Here is a 24,827-nt window from a genome sequence, read left to right as displayed (position 1 = left end):
AGCTTGCAGTTCAATTTTTCACGGCCGCATACGAAGGACATTGATCATCAAGGGTATTAAGCATATCTTCGTAAATCTGTTTACCTCTCAACCCTTTTAAATACAGGTATTTGATGATGGCTCGATACTCCAATTTTTCGATTTTCACAATTTCGGTGGATACTTTTTTAATCAAACTTTACACTGACACTTCTAATATGTTATTGTTCGTTGCTATGGTAACGCAATATTTTTTTTATGCATGGAACTGATCTAGGCTAACTAGATATCAATACATCCTCGTATATTTATAAAATGATAACTCCACAAATAGTACAAACAAATTAGTCGATTTAGAGCTAAAACCTTAAATCAAATTGGGCAGTTTCAGTTTTCTAGATTCTGGGAGGTTTTGGATTACTGAATAAGCAACTCTTAACAAACTTACGGCACCGATTTGCGAAATTTTGGGACTAGAAACTGAAAAAAATTTTGAAACGCAAATAACTCGACAACTATGAAGAATTCGAAGAAAACTGCCCGAGCAAAAGATGTACAGCACAAAATTCTCTACAAAAAAGTATCCCAGGTATTTGTTCGTAACCTAAAAATGTTTAGCATAAAATGGGTTTATACACTCAAAAATATTTTTTAATCACGAATAACTCGAAAACTACGTAGAATTCAAAAGCCGGAGACAAAGGAGAGATAAAACTGTAGAGAACAAAATTCTCCATCAATTGGTTTCTAGGCATTTTTTCCTAGCTTCAAAATACAATGTCACGACTCGCAATCGATTCTGTGTAACGTGCTTCCACAAATACAACTTAAAATTTTCGAAGAAAGTTACTTTTGGATATATTCACGGAAAACGAGACATTTTCAAAATTGTTACAATAAGAATACATCATCCTGACAATGTTTTTGTATAAACTTGATGTGTGTTATTTGCATGAAAATATTGATGATAACACGAAAGACAAATCTCTCGTTGGATTTGCTTGTTTATATCGCGAGTGATAAAATATATCCATTGGAACTTCAAGTGCTTATGTGGCCTTTTAATCGCGCAAGATTTTCGAAAATTTTCCAAGTCGTAAATTATGCTAGTTTATCCGAGTAGAATACAGAGATCTAAACCATGCATTTTGATTTTTTTAAAACGAAGCAGTTTTCCAATAGTTAGAGCAATTTCCATGTGCTCTACATTTTTTTTTTCGGAGAGTTTTCGAATTCCTCTTAGTTTTCGAGTTATTTGCGTTGAAAAAAGTTGTTGAGCCACAAGTTCTAAAATTTCGAAAACCCATGTTCGTAACTTTGTCAAGATTTGCTAGGCTTATTCAATAACCGAAAACCTTTGAGTATCTAGAAAATCAGTAGTGCCCAATTTAATTTCGGGTTTAACAATGAAAAATTTTCTAAAAGAAATTAAAGAACCAAAAGTAACACATCTATTATTCTTTTTTAAGACAACGGTAACGCGGGAAAGGCGACGGAAGGATATAAATAACTATAGTTCTTGAATAAAATAATGAATTTTAAGAATATCTCCAGAAAGACAAAGCCACAACTGGGAACAACAATTGATGTATGAGACAGAAGAACAAATAAAGAATTATGGAATGCAGGTATTTGGGAAAGCAGAATTTAGTGAACCAAAGATCCGAAAGAATAAAGTGTTTTGGGCACTTTTTATAATAATAATGTTGCTTGTACCTCATTGTCGAATATATTGTCAGCCCAATGGAAACAACCGTACCACAATGCCATCTTAAGCATGTTTGTACAATTAAACAATTTGGAAGTATATAAATAATGAAGAGTAGCTGAATTTATCATTCCCAAACCATATCTGTATATAGATCAATATCACTACTATTAATTATATACTTCTGGAAATATTGAAATCTAAACTTGAAGTTCATATTAGTTTGGCTTCAAGAAAATCCACTCCAGTATAGACCAAGTACACAGAATAATCAATATAATAGGAAACATTAGAAGAAAAGAAGGTCTGCTACTTCCTCTTCTTGAACGTGACTTATTATTGGACGAAAAAATAGAGAAAGTTACATCCTGTTACATCGTTATAATCTTCATGCCTATTTCAGTACCCTGAAAATAAAATTGTAGCTACACCCTTAAAAACAACATATCCATTCTTCAAATTGGAATGGGTGTCAAAAAAAGAGTCAAGCTCATGGTAAACTATGGAAATCTACCTCAGAAGTTTATGGAATATTGGAAGAAATCTACACAGACAAATTTTCCAGTGGTTTGTTTCTAAGATGGGTGTGAAACAACCGAAGATAGTGGAAGGTCCTCAATATCAACAATGATCGAAAACATTGGTAAATTTAAAATCAAAGATTCGATTTGTGAAGCATCATAGATTTTCCATATCGACAATCGTCAAGCTCTGCCCTGTATCTGAAAGCTTTCTTTGTAACCATGATGAACAATCTACCATACTGGCACGATGTTGCACCATGTAACTTATTTCTATTTCCCATTGTCAAAGGGACAAGATTCGTAACTGTGGAAGCAGTTGAGTTTTTCAACCAGCTGTTAGAAGAGGATTTACAGTGCTCCTCCTCCTCCTTCGTCTTCAGTAGCAATGGAAACGTCGTTGCAGCAGTTGAAGAATTGCTAAGGGAAGTAAATTGACTATGATTGATGGCAAATAAAAAGAATTATTACCTTAGCCCTGTTATTTGATAAACACACCTTGGTTTGGAACAATATAAACTTCACCCAGTGGCAATTTCCCTTCACTCAAAATAAATCGTTTGATTGAGGGAAAACCATACAATATATTACTATGACACTAAAATCTGTCAAGCAGGTCATACGAAAGATGCCTTCTAATACCTTCGCTGGATGGGAAGTCTCATTGAAGATTGAGCCAATGTGTTGGGATAGGTTTTCATGCGGTGAGAATATTTTTGGGAGAAATCAGATACTTCTTCTTTAATTGACTTAATTTGGATGTCACACGCGATAACGCTGTTGGGTACATAACAAGGAGCTCCATAGTTGAATACCATACCTCCAGATGTGTTTTAGTGTAATTTTCTATATTAGCAGCTTGTTGTCGATGGTTAGTTGAGATTTTCGACCTATTGACCAGTACAGTTTTAGACCCAATTGCTTTCTCTTTGTTATTATGTGTGTGCTCCAGGTTAGTCTTCAATCCAGATGAATTCAAAGATATCTTGCACTCTCTTTTTGTTGCATAAGATGCCCGTTTAATATTACAGTTGAGTAGATAAGCAGAAAGGTCATTATTTAAAGAGGAATAATTTTAAATTAATGTCAATATTTTACTATGATTTTATTTTTAATTTATAACATTTTGTATACTTACTCGCAAATGTATAGACCATATCACTTTACTTTCTGGACCCGATTTTAATAATGAGAAGGGTTCCTTGTTCATAACTAGATCTTGTTTGCTGGCTATTGTTTTGATTTTCAAATTAAGTTGACCTATTTCCGAAGAAGTTTTTTGATCCATCACACTCAAAAATAACGTATCGTTTTCTGGATTATTAATAAGAAATGTGAAGCCCTCTTCCCAAACGGGATTAATTGTTCTCATTAGAACTTTTGTTTGTTGGATATTATTTCCGACCCTCAAAACAGCGTATGGATCTGGTTTAGTTGACATCCTTGCTTGCTAAAAGAACAACATTAAAAATGTAAAAGCGAACACTTCGAAACACTTACCGGAAGGTTTTTACAGGAATCCAAAAATATAGTAACCAGAGCTGTGTGTAGATTTGAGCTTCTCAATAATTGAGTTTCGTTCAATATCTGAAAAATTGATAGAAAGTAAATTGACTGAGTAAGTCACATAGATGGAAGTAAAATAAACAAACAAAAGTAACGTAACTAATCACAGCACAGAAAATGAAAAATTCATCAATTATTCTAGATAGAATTTTCCACAACACTTAATTTTTTAATGGTTAGTATGCATAAATTAAAGTTGTATAACCGGACGCTTAGACAATGCACTTTCTGTTCAACAAATTAAATGATGTGATGTATGAACAGCTCGGCAGTATCCATTTTAGTTTTGATTTTAATATCGATCATACGAGAAGTATCTGGCCTGACCTAGAGACGGCGATAGCTGCTTGAAAAATACCACTGTATTGGAAAGTAAAGAATTTATACAGAATATTTTTCAAATTTGAAGAAGCCACATTGTTTAATATACGTTTAGCAGCCATCAATAGTGAATGTTTTCAGTGATTTTGTATTATGATACTTTTATTTGAAAGGCTTTAGCCCAATCAATACAAAAGCTGAACTAGATTCTACTCTGGTTAAGACTGCTTCTTCGTTATCAACATTAAAATATTGGGTAGCGAAGACCAACAACGCAGTGATCGACCAAATGAGGTGAAAATCCACAATGCGGCACTGGATGATCGTCGACTGAAAGTGCGCAGACAATGGTAGGCATTTCAAAAAATTCGTTACATCACAAGGAATTGAAAATTTGGACTTGAGAAAGCTGTACGCAAAATGGGTGCCGTGTTTGCTCACAATGAAACAAAAACAACGTCGCGAAGATGTTTTTGTGCTATTTCATAGCCATGGATGAAACGTGAAACTTCACACCCGAATCAAAAGAACAATCAAAACAATGGAATAAAAAAGGAAAACCGCCTACAAATAAGACATAGATCGTTCCATCTGCAGGCAAGGTCATGACGTCGGTTTTTTGGGATGCGCATGGGATAATTTTCATTAATTATCTTGAAAAAGTAGTAGCTTTCAACAGCTAGTATCCTGAGAGCTTATTGCAACGATTGAGCGAAGAAATCAAGCAAAAACTTCCGCATTTGGCTTAGAAGTGTTGTTTCATCAAGATTATGCACCAACTCACACATCTGTTATTGCTTCTTCTTCTTCCTGCTGTGTGTAGGCATCATTGTCTGTTTTTCTTCACATCATTGCTTCTGCTCAGTCACCTGGGAGGTTGTCACTCCATCTTATCCTAGGTCTTCCAAGGCTTCTTTATTCTGCTGGTGATTTGTCCCTTGATATTTTCACAATTCGTTCTTCCGTCATGCGGTCAATGTGCTCATTCCATTTTATCTTTCTATCCAGTACCCAGTCATTGATGTTATCTATCCCGCATGTTCTTCTTATGTTTTCACTCCTTTCTCTATCCATTAGTGTTCTTCCCGCTATTCTTCGAATTATTTTCATTTCTGTAGTCTTCAATATCCGTTTCGTTTTAGAGTTCTCAGGTCGGGTCTCTGCTGCATAGGATAATAATCTATATAGGATAGGATAATAATAGGATAATAATCTGCTCTGCTCCGCCTGCATGATCGCTGAGTGGATTGAGTAGCTTAGCGATTGTGTTGCCGGTCCCAAGCCCGAGAAAAGGAGGAGGGTTGGTGGAACTGGTTAGCAGCATAGACCCACAAATCTGTTAATGCAATGGCCAAAATTAAAATTTGAATTGCTACTTCATGCACCCTTTTCGCCAGATTTAGCCCCTTAATATTATTTACACTTTCCAGACTTGAGAAAACGGCTCAGTGGTCAAAGATTTCTCAACCAATGAAGAGGTGATGTCGGCAGTTAATGACTATTTTGAGGAGCTTAACGATTCTTATTTTATAAAAAGAGTATAGAATTTATTGAAAAAGTATATGCTAAAAGACATTACATTGAAAAATAAAAATATTTTTCAGTTTCATCATTCGAACTACTCGAATATAATAGGATTTACCATCTTGTGCTTGTTTTTTACATAAAAAAAGAACTCATCCCTTGTTCACAAGCATCATACCTTGAAGACCACTTAGTTATCATATTTTAAGTACGTGTGGCGTTGAAATGAGGGATTTTGCAGGAATATAAATTTCGACAGTTGTTTAAAATATTCCACAAGTATAACTTTTCTATTCCGTTATGTGCTTGGAGGTTTATGAGCGGATTAACGTGATAGTTTATTTTGTATCAACCGATCCATACTGGTTCATATGTGTTGCAGAATTGTGCGGAGCTATTGTTTCGATTTCTGATTGGAAGTGAATGTAGATTATATGTTCGAAAACGGATTTTGCTTGTTTTCGTTTTTCGGATGAAGGAGAGGGAGACAAAAATAATATTTTAATAAATACGGTCGAAACGCCAATATTTTATGGTATTTCAAAATTTCAATTGAAAGAGAACTTAAATTAAGATAATTTCTCAAAAAAACCATATAAAAAAGCCCAAAGGCTGCTTGACATGATGGAAGACATAGACGAATATTGCATGTCGCTTACCATTGCACCATGGTTGTCACTAATAAAAATACCATATGTAGAAGTAAAAAGTTTCCTAACCTCAAACATTATTTAATATTTTATGAGCAGTTTGAAAATGAAAATAATAGAACTGGGTGAAATAAACAAAAAAAAAGTGGTCAGTGCACCAATGGTAATAATTATATCCGCTGCTACCTTTATTTTTGGAGTCCGATAGCTCGAGAATTGGATGAGAAAACATAGAAAAATTAGTGAAGAAAATTCCTAAGCAAAATAAAATATCAGCAAATTATAAACTTATTTCTCTCTAAAATTACAACTTGTAGGCAATAAAAATTGCACCAAAGCGATAAAGAGCGAGATCTTGCATGAAACAATCAATTACACTTCATCTGCGTTTGCTTTTGATCAAGAAATATCGCGTCTTGTATTGCTTTGCACGTTGTATTGCATCATGTCAAGCGGCCTTAAGAAGTAATAATTTGAAAAAATTTTATATATGGGTATTAAATGTACTTACCGCATCCAAGTCCGAATAATTCTTGCTGAGCGTTAGCCAGGTGAGTCGAAGGTGAACCATACCATGTTTAGCTTGTTCCAGTGTTACCCACTGGAATGAGATCATTTATTTATAAAGTTTAAAGTCATTATTATCAGTGAGTTATTACGTTCCTTAATTAATAAAAGAATAATAAATAATGAAATATTTTAAAAATAACAATTTTAAAAATTCTATTAATATCAATCAATTCTATTTTTCTCTGATTATTATCCTTACTGCAGTATACCAAATTTATTTAATACAAATACACAGCCCAAGTGCCAATTAATGAGTAAAAGAAACATATATAAAAGTTGATAATTAAACTGAGTTGAATAATAGAAATAAATAGTAATACACTCAGATGAAATGTTTATAATTATAGTGTACATAAGGATTTAATAAATAATTAATAAATAAGCTAAAATGTTATGTCCATCATTAAGTATTGTAAAGAGTTGTACTCAATATAACAAGCGAAGATAATTTCAGTTAAATTAAATACAAAGATGAATTTGTCTTCAAAGTTTTTGTAAATTAAAAACTAGAGTTAAAGTGACATAGCAATTTTTGATACACAGTAAAAAAGATCTTTGGCAGAAAAAGTTCCTGAGAGCATTTTTTGTTTTTGTTTGCCCAAATATAAATACAATAGAGTGAATATATGATAACAGTAAAATAATACTGGGAAATAACTTTTTAACTTCATAGCTATGACCATTTCCTGGAAAATTCTAGAATTGTAACTAACCAAGTTTTTCCCCGTGGTCTTTATCTATAATATACAGAGTGAGTTTTATATATGGAATGCCTCAATTATCTCGGAAACGGCTTATATGATTTTTATAAATTTTTGTGATATGGCCGGTATATATCCACACTTGAGTACTAAACAAATATCCAGGGAAGTTGATATTTCGCAAACATTCGTAATGAAAATTTTATGTGATATATGTGAATTATGGAACTTTGGTTCAGGAGTTGTCAGATGACGATTTTTATAGACGTATATAGTTTGCAGACCTAATGATGGAAAAACTTTACAATCCAAACGATCTAATTTTTATAAGTAATGTTATGTTTTGCAATGAAGCCACTTTAATTATTGGAAACGTAAATTGGCATAATTATGGATACTGGTCAAGTAACAATCCTCGTTGGATGTGTGAATCCCACACCCAATATCCCGAAAAGCTAAATTTGTAGGCTGGAATAATAAGTTGGCTCGGATATTTCCAAATCCAAGAAAGTATTACCAATTACATTAAAAAACAACTTCATAATTAGAAATTTTCAGACAATAACAATATACAAAACGACAATATTTGACTACAACAAGATAGTGCCCCACCTCACTATATGGTATGAGATAATACCTAAATAATGTGTTTCCCAGAAGATGGATTGGAAAGCGTCGTTTTATCGAATGGCTCCCGCGATCACCCGACATGAATCCTTTAGACTATTTCCTGCGGGGTCACTTGAAAAACATCGTTTATGAAACAATACCTGCCAATATTCAGGAATTAAGAGAGATAAGAAGAATTGAACAGACAGGGATGTTGCAAAATGTATTATAAAATTTTAAAAATCGCATGGTTTGTTGTATTGAAGTAAGCGGATAATATTTTGAGTATCTGCTGTAATCGCATATACTGAATGTTTTCTAAAATTCGTAATTTTTCTACGTCACAAATGTGGATCTACTTATAACATGTCACAAACATCTAAAGATTTGTTTTCAGTTGATGCAGTTTTTCTGCGCCATGATTTGGATAAATATTTTACTGCACCAGTTGCGTTAAACTTTTATCTAACTTACTGACACTAGACCTTGTTACCGGTCACGAGGCCTTGGTACACAAAAATTTATAAAAATCGTACAAGCCGTTTCCGAGATAATTGAGGTATTTTATACATAAAACTCACTCTGTATATACTACAATACAATTATTCTAAATCACTAGCATCAAATTCATCCTATGAATATTAATGACTATTCTTCTTGGCATTCTACAGTATATTATTTGGCAATTATTTTTGTTTCTAGAATTTCTATAAGTTGCTCCTTTGTTTTCGATTTGCTTTTCGAAATATAAATCTTGTTGAAGTAAAAACCTCTGTATTTCTGTTTTGGAAGAATATTTAGTTGGTCTTTACGAATTGGTGTCAAATGATAGTTTTTCTTTGAACCAAGACTCGAAAAGAGTATATCCTTAACATGCTTCGAATTTAATAACAATGCCTCTTTGTATGAATGGGGTGTGCTTTCGATTTACATAAATACCAATTATCATTTGTTCAGACTTAACCAACAGTATCGAGGCTGTCAAATCCTTCATTGCGATACTCCCAAATTTTTACCATAAATGCGTAAAAAAAATAAAAAAACTGTATAAACTCAAAAACAACAAAAAGTTTTGTCTTTCATAAAAATTCTGCATTTAAATAATGAAAATACTATTTCATCTACATTCATCAAATACATTATTATTGGCGAAGGGACATGGATTTATAAATATGATAACCATGAACTGGTTTACCATAAATTCATTTCAGATGGTCAAATGTTCCTTAAGGAGTACTACTTGGCCATTTTGAGGCGTCTACTTGAAACATTCGTATTCGTTTTAACCGACGACGGATTTCTGAATAATTCGCCGTTACATTCCAGAATGATGACAAATTTTCTCTCATCTAACGAATTCGCCAGATTTGGCCCCCTGTAACTTTATCCTCTTTCCGAAACTAAAAAATACACTTTGTGGAGCAGGTCCAATGAAGCTGTTAAAAGTAATTCCCGTAGAGTGGTCAGTAATGTCGAAGAGTAATCTCCAGTTATTGTTCTACCCTTATCCAAAAAATCAATCATGATTACTCCATAGCAATGCCAAAAAACTGAAGCAAGAACTCTTCTAGCAGATTTTTGGACACGAAACTACTTAGGTCTTGGAGAAACAGAGTGTCGCCATTCCATCGATTGTTGCTTTCTTTCTGGATCGTAGAAATGTACACAAGTCTCATCCATAGTAACAATTCGGTTTAAGAAGTCTACATAGTTTTCAAATCGAGCACAGATCGAACGCGATGCTTCCACCCTTGCACGCTTTTGGACAGCATTCAAACATTTGGGACTCTATTTTGCAGCGATTTTTCTCATGTCCAAATTGACGTGAACTATATGATAAACGCGTTCGTATGAAATGAAATTCAGTGTTTCATATATCCGTTTTAGCCCTATTCGACGGTCTGATAAAATCATGTCATGAATTGCATCGATATTTTCGGGGACTGACACAGAAACTGGCCTTCCCGATCGGTCATCACCTTCAATGGAAAATTTACCTCTTTCGAAGCTTGCAGTTCAATTTTTCACGGCCGCATACGAAGGACATTGATCACCAAGGGTATTAAGCATATCTTCGTGAATCTGCTTACCTCTTAACCCTTTTAAATACAGGTACTTGGAGAAGGCTCCATACTCCGATTTTCAAATTTCGGGGTATATCTTTTTTCTTTTAATTTATTGCGTAACTTTGGTTTCAGAGATATCAATACATCCTCATATCCCCATTCAATTCTTTCTGTATTTTTATATTATCATTGCTCCATATGAAAAAAGAGCATCTTTCGGTGTTTCAGCAGCTGTGGTAAAACGATGAGGTCGTTATCTTCATGCATCGTTATGCGAGTTTCATCCAGTTTTGTTCATCCATTTTCTTCTGTTTTTGGCTATTTCTGTAGCTTCATTCTATGTTAAGTTTATATGTTGCAGTTTTTTCTCGATATTTCTTCTCCAGGTTTGTACAGCTCTGCCTCTTTTCCTTCTGTCTCTTGTTTTATAATTGAATGCTTGACTGGTTGTGTGTGTTGCTGGTTTTCGTAATGTATGACTTATTCATCTCCATTTTCGCTTTGTAATCTTTACGTAATTTTCTGTTTTTTCGTCATATTCCAGAGGTGTTGAAAACCATATTTTACGTAATGACTTAAAAGCGTTTTGCGCCAGACCCTTTTTTCTTTTCTCTTTTTTGTTCCACTTTCCATATTTCTATTCCTCTTAAGAATATATCACTTTTAGTATCGGTTTTGCGTGTCGTAATATCTTTGTTTTTCTGCTGTTGATGTTAAGTTTCGAATTACTATATAGCCTGTTGGTTTTCTCTTGCATGTGATTTCTATTTGTTGGTAAAAGATAAATATCGACGGCGAAATAAAGATCTTGCAGTTTTTCGAATAGATTCCAGTTGATTCCTGATTATTTATCTCTCTTTTTCACATTATCCAATCTATTACAACGGTGAACAGCGTTGGCGATACAAAACATCCCTGTCTCTTTTGTTTGCTCGAGTCTTATTCTCACTGACGCAATATGGTCAATGCAAGAATTAAATCCATTTTGATTATTTCGTAGTTCGTCATTTCGTGGTTCTCTGACTCTTTACAGAATAACTCTCACCATGATCTTACTCAAAACGTTCAGTAAAGTGATTGGTCGACATTTTTCATTAGATTAGTTCCTTTTTTTGGTAGTTCGATCATTGTTCTTTCATTCCAATCTTCTGAGATTCTTTTATAATACCAGATTTTATTTTCACAACAATAATAAAATGAAAAATTTAGAATAATAATTTTTACTTACCATATCATCACTTCCCTTCTTAACTATGTTAGACACCTCGATTGTGGCTCTAAAATAATAAATTTGTCATTAATAAGAATCATAAATCGTGAAACATCGAATTCTTGAAAATAATATTCAAGGTTTTGTTTGAATTTGCATTAGATAATACAAGTGAAATGTGTATACGCAAAATTGTTAGGAATGAAATAATTATTTATTGAATATGCCTTCTCCCAACTACAAAAAAATCTACTGACTGAAAATGATCTTTGGTCGTTAACATTAAAATACCCCGATAAACAAAAAAAATATATTTAGTATTGTAGGTCCATTACTAGAGGGCGTATTTGAAAAAATAAACTTGAAAAAGCTAAATTTTATGAAATTTGGCAATTAGATGGCACTTTATACACCACAATCCAATTCTTCAATAAATTTCTCGCTTTTTTTATTTCAGTTTTAGTCACGATACACATACACGGTGTACCTATGAGCAAGCACGCGCGATCTCTCTCGCAAAATGTGACGTCACGTTGGAATCAAAATGTGTGCAGTATACTTGTTATAAAGTTATATTTTGATTCTAAAAGTGCTATTTGATGTCTATATATGTATGTATTATTCATATTATTATTGAATTTGCCAATTAAATTTCAATTTCTTAAGAGTAATGACAAATATTGAACGACTTTGAGCTGAAACCTTGAATTGATTTGGGCGGTGTTGATTTTATAAATTCTGGGAGGTTTTGGGATTCTGAATAAGTCTAGCAACTCTTAACGGATTTTCGAAATTTTGAAACACGAATAACTAGAAAAAGTGCAGGAGCAAAAAATGTACAGCACAAAATTCTCTACAGATTGGTCTATAAACATTTTTTCCCAACCTCAACATTTTCAGTTAATGTACTCAAAAACATTTTGAATTGCGGGTATCTCGAAAACTATGAGGATATCGACACAAACTGCCGGGACAAAAAATGTGGAGCACAAAATTCTATACTAAAAAGCTTTCAATTTTTTTCTAACCTCAAAATTTCCATTATAAAATGGGTTTGAACGCTCAAAAATATTTTTACTTCTAAACATGTGCATTTGCGTGGTTGTCGGTGATAATTTCTGTAAGTGACTTTTATGGGAAAGTGGCGAAAAGAAAGCTTTCGTTCTCTTAAACCAAATATCCGAATACAATGTCATGACTCGCAACCGATTCTGCGTAACGTGCTTCCACAAATACAACTTAAAATTTTCGAGAAAAGTTACTTTTGGATATATTTACGGAAAACCAGACATTTTCAAAATTGTTACAATAAGAATACAATGTTTTTGTATAAACTTGAAGCTGAGATTCTAAGCTTCAAAATGAGTACCCACATGAATGTGAAAGAGAAACTATCAAGAAATATGTGAATATTGAAATAATAATCAACCGAGAAGGAAGATTGTGTTCATGATCGCGTTTTTTTAAAGTTAATCCATTTGAAACCAAGAAGTAGTTCATGTTTATATATATGAAAATATTGATAATTAGAGGAACGACAAATCTCGCTGGATTTGCTTTATTATATGGCGAGTGATGGAATATATGCATTGAAACTTCAAGTGCTTATGTGGCCAATCTCGTACCTCTACAACTCGAAAGATTTTCGAAAATTTTGCTAAGTTACCCGAGTAGAAAATATAAATACAACATCATGCATTTCGATTTTTTGAAAACGAAGTAGTTTTCTTAGTTAGATCAATTTTCATAAATTTGCGTGAATTCTTACTGGCGAGAATTCGCGAGCGTTGAGGGAGATTTACTCAGAAATATTGGCTCCAACGAAAAAATTTCAAAAACCCGTTTCCGTAATTTTGTTAAGAACTTTATGTTGTTTCTGATATATTAAGGCTATATTTTATTTATTTCTTTGAGCGAATCATATCATCATCAACCTTTGGATTATGGCTATCGTTTATACCGCTTTAAAATCCTTTTTTGAGGTGGATTACTCCTCGTTTTCTATTTTTGTTCTCATTATAGTTTATCGTTTCTCTTGGCTGCTTTTGTTATTATTTTCCATTCCTTTCGGTTCCAGCATTTTGCCCTCCAGTTCTCTATGTTAAGTGCTTTTATGTCCTCCTCTATTTCGTTTTTCCAAGTCTTTCTCGGCCCGCCTCTTCTCCTTGGCCACAAAGGGGTCCATTGCGTTATTCTTTTGATCATTTCAGTTGGTTTTCATTTTATACCCAGTCCAGTTGAGACTTTATGCTTTTATGTATCTCATTATATTTTCCTTTTCCAGCTTTTTCTCTACGTCTTCGTTTTTCTTTGCTGTCTTTTCTACCTCCTGTGTTATGTATGGACCTGTTATAGTTCTCAATATTTTGTTTTGTTTGGTTATGTTTTTGTTTCTTCCATAGTCTTGATAGCCTTTTTGTATCCTTTAACTTATCACTGGTTGTTTGTCTCAACCTATTCTTCCATAGTTAAAGGTCGATACTGTTTCAAAATTACATTTGTTAGTTTTCAGTTTGCTCTTTCTTCGGTTTTCCCCTTATTTTTATATATTTTGTTTTTTTCCACATTTATTTCCATTCCGTAATTGCATGCTTCTTCTTCTAATTTGTTGATCGCTTTTATTAATTCCCTATGTCCATTTGCTATGATAGTTACATAATCTGCTTATGCTACTATATGTGTTTTGTATGTCATATTGTTCTTATGTTGTAATCCTGCGTTTCTCACAATGCCTTCCAATATTATATTGAATAGCGTTGAAGACTTTGGGTCTTCCTATTTGCGCCTTTATTTGTGTGCGTTTTCTTTCATGTTGTATTTTGGAATCTCACTGTAATGTCAGTCTTATTTAGTATTATTTCTATTAATTTTCTTAATTTTTTTGGAAATCCTTGTCTTCTGTTATTCTCTCTCTTTTTATTGAATCGAAAGAACTTTTGAAGTTAATAAAAACTATATGTATTTCTCTTTTATAGTCCACTGTCTTTTCTATTATTTTGTCTAGTGTGGATTGCGTTTTGGGAATCCCCTAATTCTTTCTCTGCGAACTATTTCAATCTTCTTCCAATATTTTCTGGCGATATTTAGCAGATTTATGGCTCTATAATTCTCACAAATCTCTTTATTGCCTTTCTTAAATATTGATGTGATTATGCTTGTGCTGCACTCGCCTGGGGTTTTGTTTCGTTTTCATATTTGCTCTATTAGTTGATGAATATGTTTACTTAGTTTTCTTCCACCATATTCAAGAAGTTCCGGTTCTATTTCATCTTCTCCTGAGACTTTATCATTCCGGAGTTTTCTTATTCCGTCTTGCACCTCATTTTCTGTGGGACATTTTACCTCGTCCTCTTATTCCTCTGTTAACATTATTTCTTTATTTGCTTTGATTTTTTCTTTCTTTAACGAGAAAGAGTCTTTCTCTATAATATTATTCCCATATATTTTCCATCTCTTGTAAGTGATGTTCTATTTTGCAGTCTTTCGCTTTTATCCCTCTTGTTTTTATTATTGGTTTATAGTTTTGATATTTTATCTTTTTGTAGAATTGTCTTAAATTATTTGTGTTTCATTCATTCTGTTTTCTTCCAAAAATTGCATTTGCTCTATTCCTTTCCCTCGCATATTCGTTCCTACTTTGCGAATCATATAAATAAATGTTGTTTTAAACCTAGACAATTTCCATTATATGAAACTACCCTCTCCAAAATGAATGGAGCAAACACGCGCGTAAATAAATAACAGCAATAAGGGGTATCCCATCTTATTATTTCCAACCAGATTGAAACCGTTTTTGTTTATAATTCTACAAGTGAATCGATAACAACATAAAATAAGTATAGTGATTGAAACAAAAATTGAAATTGTGTGTTATTTTGTGATTTACAACATTCATTTACCATATTTTAAATTAATTTTATCCTCTCGATACAGGGTCCTGTCTCCTATTTCGTTAAGTCTTTTTTTTAGAAACCGAAGTATTTAATACCTTTTTTGTTTGGTATTTCGATCAGTGTTTTTGCATGTAGCGCATTATGATCTCATAATAGAAAAACCATATTTTAAAAGAAAATAATAACAGTTAAGTGAACTCTATAATAGCCGCTAAACTCAAAAAAATATCGCAAATACACAAAAACCCAGTAAATACGTAGAGCTCCAGCCTAATCTTAATGGCCATGAAAACATTCTGATTCCAGCGTGACGTCATGCGCGAGACGTGTCAAATTTGAGCCGAAAATTCAATATATACCGATGTATATGTACTTAGGTCCGGTTAAGCTTAGGGGATTTTTATAAATTTATAAATCGATTTTTTATTTGTAAGAATGTTTTTTTAACAGAGTCTAATAACTGCAATAACTAATAGCTTTAAGTTGAAGAGGAATTTTTGACATATGTGCAAAAATCATAGTTTGTATTCAACAAGAAATTTATTTGATATAATACTATAATATAGTCTTCTTGTTTTGGTTTTATTAATTATTATGTCATATTTTAAATTATACTTGCTGTTGTTTGACTAATAAGTGGGTTTTCACTTATATTTTATGCTTTTAAATAATGAAAAAAAATTTAACACAAATTACTCAGTCTACTAGTTTACATATTTCCGAAAATTCTCGTTGTTTACACATTTCTAAGATATTTTGGGATAGAAAAAAGATATGCAAGTTACATACGCGGCTTATCTACAGGGTGTTTCTATATTCGACCGACAAAGCTCTACCACAGAGAGATCTCAATAAATGATTCATTTTGATATTTGAAAAAATTCTTTTTTCAAATTTGGCGACCAATATACTCTTTGATAAAGTAATATTGTAACATAAACAAACATTTAACCAGAGTCGCGCGCTGTCAGGGTTGGTTGTCACTTTTATCCCCCTATTTTTTACGCCACTGTAGCAAATTCTTTTTTTAATTTTGTTTCGAATTGTCTGATTATTTCTAGTTAAAAAACTTATAACCTTTTATAGATCCTGTAGAAAACATCAAAGCGCAGCAGAAATATTATAAATTCCTAAAAATTCTTATTGAGCAAAAAATGCAGATAAATTTTATTATTCTTGTAAATTCATTCATGTACGGATTTCTTGATTATTTAGGGTTTCTTCTTCTTAAAACGGTTACAAGGAAAATACTGTATTTATGGAATTGAAACAACGGAAAGACTTCACTTATGTACAATGTAATTAACAGAACTAAGGTTTATTGTAAAAATATTCGGATATGTGTTTTATAACTTGTCTGTTATTGTCAGCTTTAGGCTGCTGAGGAGAACTCATGGTTCGTGCGTGGCTGTAGGATGGAGTAAAACAATAACCTCAATCCTACATTTATTCTCTGTTCAGATCTCTAACAATGAATTTGTAATTGATTTAATAAATATATTTTTAAAAACAAATGCTTTAAGAAAAATAAAATATTTGCGCTATTTTAATGTTAATTCAGTTTACTTTATGAAAGTTTTGTGCTTGTTTTAAATTTGTTAAGAGAAATTACTATATCTAAAATATTATTAAACAACTTCACTCTATCATTAGAATTTATATATTTTCTATTGCTGCATAAAAGCTCTTTCAAACAACATTACAGGCAATTTTTTGTAACAAGGTTCTTACTCACAACTCATTTGAATAGACTTGAGAAAATGTTGCTTCTTCTATTTCATATTTTAAAATACGCCCTCTTTTAGTGTAGTGTAGTGGATTTGAAATAATTCTGAAAATAATTTCCACGGTTTCTCGGTTATAATTCTTAGTTGCCCACCCGGTACAAGAATCATAATTATTTGGAGAGATTTTCCATGAAAGCAGTTTGCCTATACAAAAGTTCAAGATAAGCAAAATATTGACTAAGGATTTCACTAAAACTCTTTTATTGTTTTCACTGAAGAAACTCGCTGCGATATTGAATAGGAGTGAAAATGTATTTATTCATTGTTTATTAAGAAAAAAAAGTATTTGTCATTTCTAAACAAACGGGTCAGAGAAAGATACGAAACAAAAATAAATTAAGTATCAAATTAGTACAAATTTTTCTTTCATTTTGTCAAGCGAAGGTCGAAACTTGCAAGTAGCGGCTGGTTTGTTTATTATTCTTTAACTGTTAATTATTTCTTCAGTGTTTATGATTGTAGTTTAGTCCCACTTAGCACTGTGAAACGCAAGAACGTGCTGTGATTCATATTTTTTGGATCAAAACATCTTTTTGTTACGTTCGTATACAAATTGTTTTCGTTCTCGTAAGTTCAGATTCGTGAGTTTTATATAAAGTTGATCATTTTTGTCTTACTCTTCTCACACTTGTTTGAAATTTTGCACAGTTATTGATCTTCCGTTATGCGCGCGGTCTACGATCGTAGACCAGGTATAGTTCTTCCAATATCAATTGCAGGAAAAAGTTTGGTGAGGAACAATCAATATTTCATAAATAAGCACGGCACTCATACCAAATTAAGAAATGAAAAATAATGTTTACTCCCCGTATAAAATTTGGTAAATATATAACAAATCGTTAGTCCACGTGGAGTCATCATCTCCATCAAATAAAACATCGAATCGTAGACATAAATGCATTTGCCGAGGCTCTCGGAAGACATTTGTACACAATTTCTTTGAAATATTCCTGCTAGACAATTTGTTTTAAGCAGTGGCGTGGCCAGGTGGGATTTATTTAGTTCATAAATTTCTTTAATAAATAGAAAATTGACGTTCTTTAGATCATGGGCGAATGAAGACAATGAAATTGCACAGTATAGGGAAAATAAAGACGGTATAATTCAATAATAAATATTAAGATATACAAACACAGCAAGTTATTTTAAATATATTCGAATGTTTAAAAAAGGGAAATATTCGGCATATTCTAGATGAAACATGATTTGACAGTCACGATGTAGTAAATTTCAGTTGGGTTGACAATAGTAAAAATTGCTGTTTTAAAGGGCCATGTTCTAAAGAGAAACGTAGCAAAGACGGTTTCGTGTCTACTGCTTTATTAATATTGTGCAGTTGATTATCATGAAGATATGACAGCAAATTATTTGAAAAGTCGTTTAATGAACAGCTTTTCCCTAACATTCCTCTTCAGTCAGTAATCGTTATGGACAGCGCATCCTACCACTTGCGACAACTCCTTAAGATATCAAATATCACGTCTGGTATCCTGTTTAAACCAAACTCCCTCATAGACAGGTACATTTTACTCGTCTACTTACGTTTTATAATTTAATATTCAGTTGTAGCAAGTATAATAATGATTTTTTTCTAAGTTCCAAGTAGGACTACTAAGTGAATCTGTCTAAATAACGACGTATAATGCCGTCCAATTTAAAATTATTCGATTGCCTTTTAACGAATACTTTCTCGCATAAGATATACATTTTTTGAAAAGTATTTATAAAAATAATAAATTTATAAAATGAGGTATCTACGCCTATGGTAGTTCTAACAAAATTGTCGGCAAGGGTTTTTATAATCTTCAATTGATATTGGAAGAACAACTGATCTACAATTTGGTCTGTAAGTGTAGACCGCGGGCTTAAACACGTCAGTCAAAGTTGCGCGCCAAACGGAGGGTTAAGGTTAAACCAAGCAATGCAATCTTATAAATTCACTTAATTATACTTCGCGATTTGCGGATACGTTTAACGAGGTTGAAATTCCATTAAGTATGGAAATACTGGAAGTTCCGTTGCGGTGTTATTCTCTTGCCAGAGGCTGTTATAAATGTTGTCCCATCATTTCTTCGTTTTGATGGGCTGGGGCAGTGGTGGGCAAGGTGCGGCTCCAAAGATCTTTGGATCCTCAAGTGCAGCTCTCGAACAAATATCTACGTAAGCAGCAATATATTTTTCTTTCAAAGAAACTTGATAAGAACGAGATTACATTTCATTTTGATAAATTAAGAACATCAGTAATTTTTTCTTCAAGTTGAAAGATAGGTAGGGACAGGAAACTTTCTGATTTTAGAAGAAGTAATAACACTCGATAAGAAATTATTCATTTTGCTCAAGATTTCGGAAGAGAACTTAGTTTCACTTTCGGATCCTGCTGGATCATCCCCAAGAAAATAATTCCTCCATTAATAAACACCATTTCAAAAAAATAATTTTGAATATGGAGGAAACATTTCTCATCAGGTTTCAGGAATTTGAAAACAGCTTTAGTATTTGACAAAAATGTAAAAAAATCCTCTAAATGCTACAAAAACCGAGTTGAAATATTCTCCTTTTGAAATTGACATTGGTAGTTTTGATATACAATTGATGGATTTTAAAACAAGGAGCTATGGTTCTTCAAATACGAGCGTATTTATGTTGAATTGGAAATATTGAAGAAGAAAAAATGGGATCTTAGTTCACAACACAAGTGGTTTGCTTTGAATGACCTGGAGAAGGAAGACATGATCATTTCCTGATTCCCGTTTCTTACGATAAGCTGAAAAAGTTCGCGTTTGCTGCTCTTTCCATTTTTGGTTCTACATATATATATATATATATATATGCGAACAATCAATAGTAGATTAAGAAACGGTCTTATTGATGAGAACTTGCATTGAAAACAACAACATACAAACCTGATTTACTCAAACTTTCCAAGGAGATACCAGCACATTGTTCTCATGAATATATATTTACTAAGTATAAAATTAAGTTTTATTTTGTGTAATAAAGTTAACACATCACTCAATAACTCGTGTGACTAACTAAAAAACATATTTTTAGGTTCAAAAATCGATTTTGTTCATGAAATCATTCCAACTTCTCGATGCCGTGCTTGTAGGAGGATTTGTCTTTTGCCTTAAAATACGCTTCAGTTTCAACAATTGTTTCTTCAATTCGTTCAATTAAACCATCGTTGCCATCGACTTGTGAATTGATGCATTGTCTTGGTGAAGCAGTGGTTTTTTTCTTTGACATATAATGCGGTTTTTTCTTGATTTTTGCATACAAACGATCCAACAACTCTATGTAATATTCGCTAGTTGATGAACAATACTCCAAGCGCATTCCAAAATACTAAAGACATAACTTTCCCAGCTGAATGTTGTGCCTTTAGAGGCTTCGAACGTGATAGATCCATGTTTCATCCGATGTCACATATCGACCCAAAACATCTGATGTGTAAACATGGCCAAACACTGCTCTGAATCATCAACACGTTATTGTTTTTGATCGACTGTGAGTTAACACGATACCCACTTTCCCATAGTCAAAAGTAATTGTAAACACATTCTCTTCTGATATCTTTACGGCCTCAGCTCTTTCACGCAGATTAAATTAATGATTAGAAATAATTAATTTGTGGACTCTTTTGATGTTTCTTGGAATAATCAACTCAATTGGACGATCAGAACGTTCGACATCATTAATGTCTGTACGTCCACGTATAAATTCAGCAAACCAATAATAAATGGTTCATTTCAACGTATTAGATCCGATTAATATTAATTTTTTATCAAGAAGTAACGCACGAAATTGTTTTGAGTTCATTGTTTTGAAAATAACAAAAGTAGCGTCACTTGAATATCTGTCACTTTTCGCCTGACTAATCGAAATATCATGAAATGTTACACATAGTCTTTTGAAAATTGGTACTTCATAAACGTCATATAGATCTGACAATACCAGCGCCATCTGTGTGTCAGTCACACGACCTATTGTGTGGTGTTATAACTAACATTTGGCTCCCATTTTTTTTAAAATTGTTGTTAAGTTCTTTGGCTAATAAGTTTGCCGACAACTGGGCTGGAGGAATCTCTGCTGAGGAGTTGTTTTGACGGTGGTATAAAGTATTTCTTCCGATGGTAAAATTTCGTCCTGCTTTGATGGTATTGTTGGCGCGCAATCCAACAAGTATTATGTAGATTTCGTATCCATGTAGGTACCCTCTCATCCAAGTATGTGTTGAAGTTAAGCAGCAGAATTTGATTTTGTTAAACATACCTCATTTGTTACTCAGTTGCATGCAAATTACTTCATTTGCTCATAAATAGTGAAAGATGAAATAAAATTATGGATCTACGAGGGTCATCTTTAATCATAGTTTAAGCGTGTCCACGCATGTTGTCAAGTGATTTCATCAAAACTTACATCAAATATCACTTCTGAAATTACTTTTGAAATAATCGAGAGAATTTTGTACTCACTCTTTGAAAAAATTCACTTCAATTTGATAATATCCATCAAATATTAGAAAAAATAAATGAAATTATATAGATACCTTCCTAAATTGTCATCCTTATTACGGCCTTTATCTTTATCATACAAATGCACCTGCAGCTGACCATCAATATAATCGACGGTAAACTATGTAAAGCGTGAAAAAATATTCAACATGTGGTTAATATGAGACTTCGGGCTTATTCTGTACAAAAAATGTTAGCGGTAACAGCCCTGTTAATTTTCAAGATTGATTGATGTTACGAAAATGCTATTTTGAAGGGTTTCGATATGCTTACAAGGATGTATAATAACATTTTTGCTGTTAAAATAACAACGATCAAAACGTCGTTAAAATTGCGATGCTAAGTACATCTATTTTCAATTCACAGCTGTTGCGAATAGTTGTGCAGGAATAACCACATAAATCAAAATTAACGTCGCGGTCAAAAATCGTATTATGAACAATTGGACATTTTGATCGTCGTTATTTTAACAGCGAAAATGTTATCATTCATGCAGAATAGCATTTTCGTTTAGTTCTTCCAATATCAATTGCAGATTATTAAAACCCTTGGCGACAATTTTGTTTGATCTACCATAGGCGTAGATACCTCGTTTTATAAATTTATTATTTTTATAAATACTTTTCAAAATATGTGAAGTGTTCGTTAAAGTCAATCGAATCATTATACATCGAACGGCTATTTCGACAGATGCACTTAATTGTAGTCCGACTTGGAACTTGGAAAAAAATCATTATTATACCTCGTTAACTTGCTACAACTGAATAATAAATTATAAAACGTAAATAGACGCGTAAAATGTACCTGCCTGTAAGGGCGTTTGGTTTAAACAGGGTACCAGACGTGAACTGAGCCTTTTTTGTACTCAATTCGTTTTTTTTTTCTGGAAAACAAAATTTCAAAGCAAAAAACCAGGAATTCTTTGCAAAAAACCAAAAAAAAACATTTTAATTCCAAAGTATCTTTATCAATAATAATGGTAGTCAGAATGGTCTGAACTAGAGTCATCATTTGATTGAATTATGATGGATTGTGAAGAGGGTGATACCAAATACTCATCTTATTCTTTGATAAAATTTTCAACACAGTTTTTCCAAAGCTATTGGCGGGCTGCTGGTATAAAATCTTGACGAGCTTTGTCCACTGATTTAGTTTTTCTTTACATTTTCGTGACTACTCGATAAATGGAAAATTCATTTACACAAGTTAATTTAGTAATTCTTATTATGATTGCATTATCAGATTGCTGAATATTTTCCTTTTTTAATCATTCGATTTATTCAAAATAACTTGCTGTGGTTGTATATCTAAATCTTTATCATTAAATTCATACCTGTCTCTATCCTCACCACACTGTGCAATTTCATTGTCCTCATGCACCCATGGTCTAAAGAACGCCATATTTCTATTTATTTGAAGAAATTTATGAATTAAATTAATCTCACCCAGCCACGTCAATGTTTATCGCAGACTTTTTAGCAGGAATATTTCGAAGAAATTGTGTACATACGCCTTCAGACAGCTTCGGCAAATACATTTATATCTACGATTCGATGTTTTCATTAGTAAACAGTGGAGATGATAAATCCACGTGGACTGACGGTTTTTTAGATATCTACCGAATATTATACGAGAGTCATATAAAGAAAATTAAATAATTCAATATAATAAAGTGATAACAGTGCAGTTCATACACCTTATTTTTTTATAATGAAACTTGATCATAATTTTCTAACGTTATCAGCAAACATGTGTAGAAACATCCTATTAACAAATATATACTATTTCTTTTATATTTAATTGTATTCAGCATTTCTAGTTTTCTCATAAAACCTGAGAATATTTTTAATGTTATTAGCAGACATATATAGACATCCTTTTAATATAATAACTATCATTTTGCTACACTTTACTGTATTAAGCATTTTTCCATTTATTTAATGTAAATAAAGTTTTTTTAAAAAAGGAAATCTTTACTTTTGAAATATAACTCGGGGAGTAAACATTATTTTTCATATCTTAATTTGGTATTAGTGCCGTGCGTATTTATGAAATATTGATTGTTCTGTCTTCTTCTTGAATTGATATTGAATTAAATATAACAACTATCGATCTTGAAAATGAACATCGCTATTACTGCTAACATTTTTATACAGAATAGTGGAACATTTATAAGATTATATTAGGTGTTTGTACATTCAAAATATACTAAAATATTACACAGAAATCGATCAGTAACAGAGTAAAATTAACGAAGTGTATGGCAAAGTTAACTAAATTAAATGGCAAGTGGCGCCATCTTGTTGTTACCAAACTTTGTCAGGATCACGGGCTTCATGACGCGATAATGGACAACATTCACAGAAACATTCAGGATGGCCCCTGTTTCTAAGAAATATGCACCGATTATTCCATGAGCCTATAAACCACACCAATTGTTGTTTTGTCTGGATTTGATGGTAGCTTTTGAACCTTTTCGGGTGGTTCATCACCCCAATTTTTAAACAAGAATTTCTTGGATTAAAGAGATTATTCGAGATAATACCAGTCACAAATAATACTGGTCTGCAAAAAAAATTCAATCATGCTTCAACATGTTTTCTATGTAAAATGACCTCTTGAATCCAAATATAAATGCTGTTGTCTTCCATCACCCAGCATTTTCGTAGGAGCCCCGCAGTTCTATTTTTACCCCTTTTCGATAATGATAATAATAAACCTATGGACATTGATTTAATTTGAAGGGGTAAAAAGAACTATTTTAGCTGAAAACAATTATAAATAAGATATTTACAATTAATTGGAGCTTGCTTTTCTTTTATACCCTGAGGTACAGCTGTCTTGTCATAAAAAAACCAGCATTATTACCCCAACATGCTTGTATATAAAGTCTCTTCTCCATCTTACGGATGTCTTGTTAATCGGAGACGGCTACTAAATTTTCAGGGGAGAAGCCCAAGTAAGAGTGAAGGAAACGTTCTTTGAGAGACATGTTATATCCCATGGCCTTGTACGAATTATGTGGAGTTATTTTGCTCACTTAATATAATAATATCTGTGTCAACATTTAACGATAATCCCTAATTTATCCCCAAATGTTTGATTGTTGACCGAAAGCGTGCAAGGGTAGAAGCATAGGGTTCGATCTATGCTCGATTTGAAAACGATGTAGACTTCTTAAACCGAATTGTTACTATGCATGAGACAT

General features: G+C 32.7%; 1 protein-coding gene across 2 annotated transcripts in view; it reads right to left on the bottom strand.

Annotated features, from left to right (window-relative positions):
- The window catches only part of LOC130447308 (extended synaptotagmin-2), a 127,154-nt gene that overhangs the window by 31,253 nt on the left and 71,074 nt on the right, over positions 1-24,827 (bottom strand). The window contains exons 10-14 of one of the 2 annotated variants that reach the window (XM_056784053.1): positions 21,655-21,740; positions 11,444-11,492; positions 6,781-6,870; positions 3,709-3,795; positions 3,347-3,658 (exon numbers count right to left, since the gene is read on the bottom strand). In XM_056784053.1, coding sequence (XP_056640031.1) covers positions 3,347-3,658; positions 3,709-3,795; positions 6,781-6,870; positions 11,444-11,492; positions 21,655-21,740 — 624 coding nt within the window. The remainder of the gene's footprint in view (positions 1-3,346; positions 3,659-3,708; positions 3,796-6,780; positions 6,871-11,443; positions 11,493-21,654; positions 21,741-24,827) is intronic. The other variant, XM_056784052.1, reaches the window with a different exon arrangement.

This window comes from Diorhabda sublineata, chromosome 8 (assembly GCF_026230105.1).
Source record: "Diorhabda sublineata isolate icDioSubl1.1 chromosome 8, icDioSubl1.1, whole genome shotgun sequence".
Classification (NCBI taxonomy): Eukaryota; Metazoa; Arthropoda; class Insecta; order Coleoptera; family Chrysomelidae; genus Diorhabda; species Diorhabda sublineata.
The sequence above is the reverse complement of the archived record's forward strand: the minus strand, read 5'-3'. Positions and strand labels throughout refer to the sequence as shown.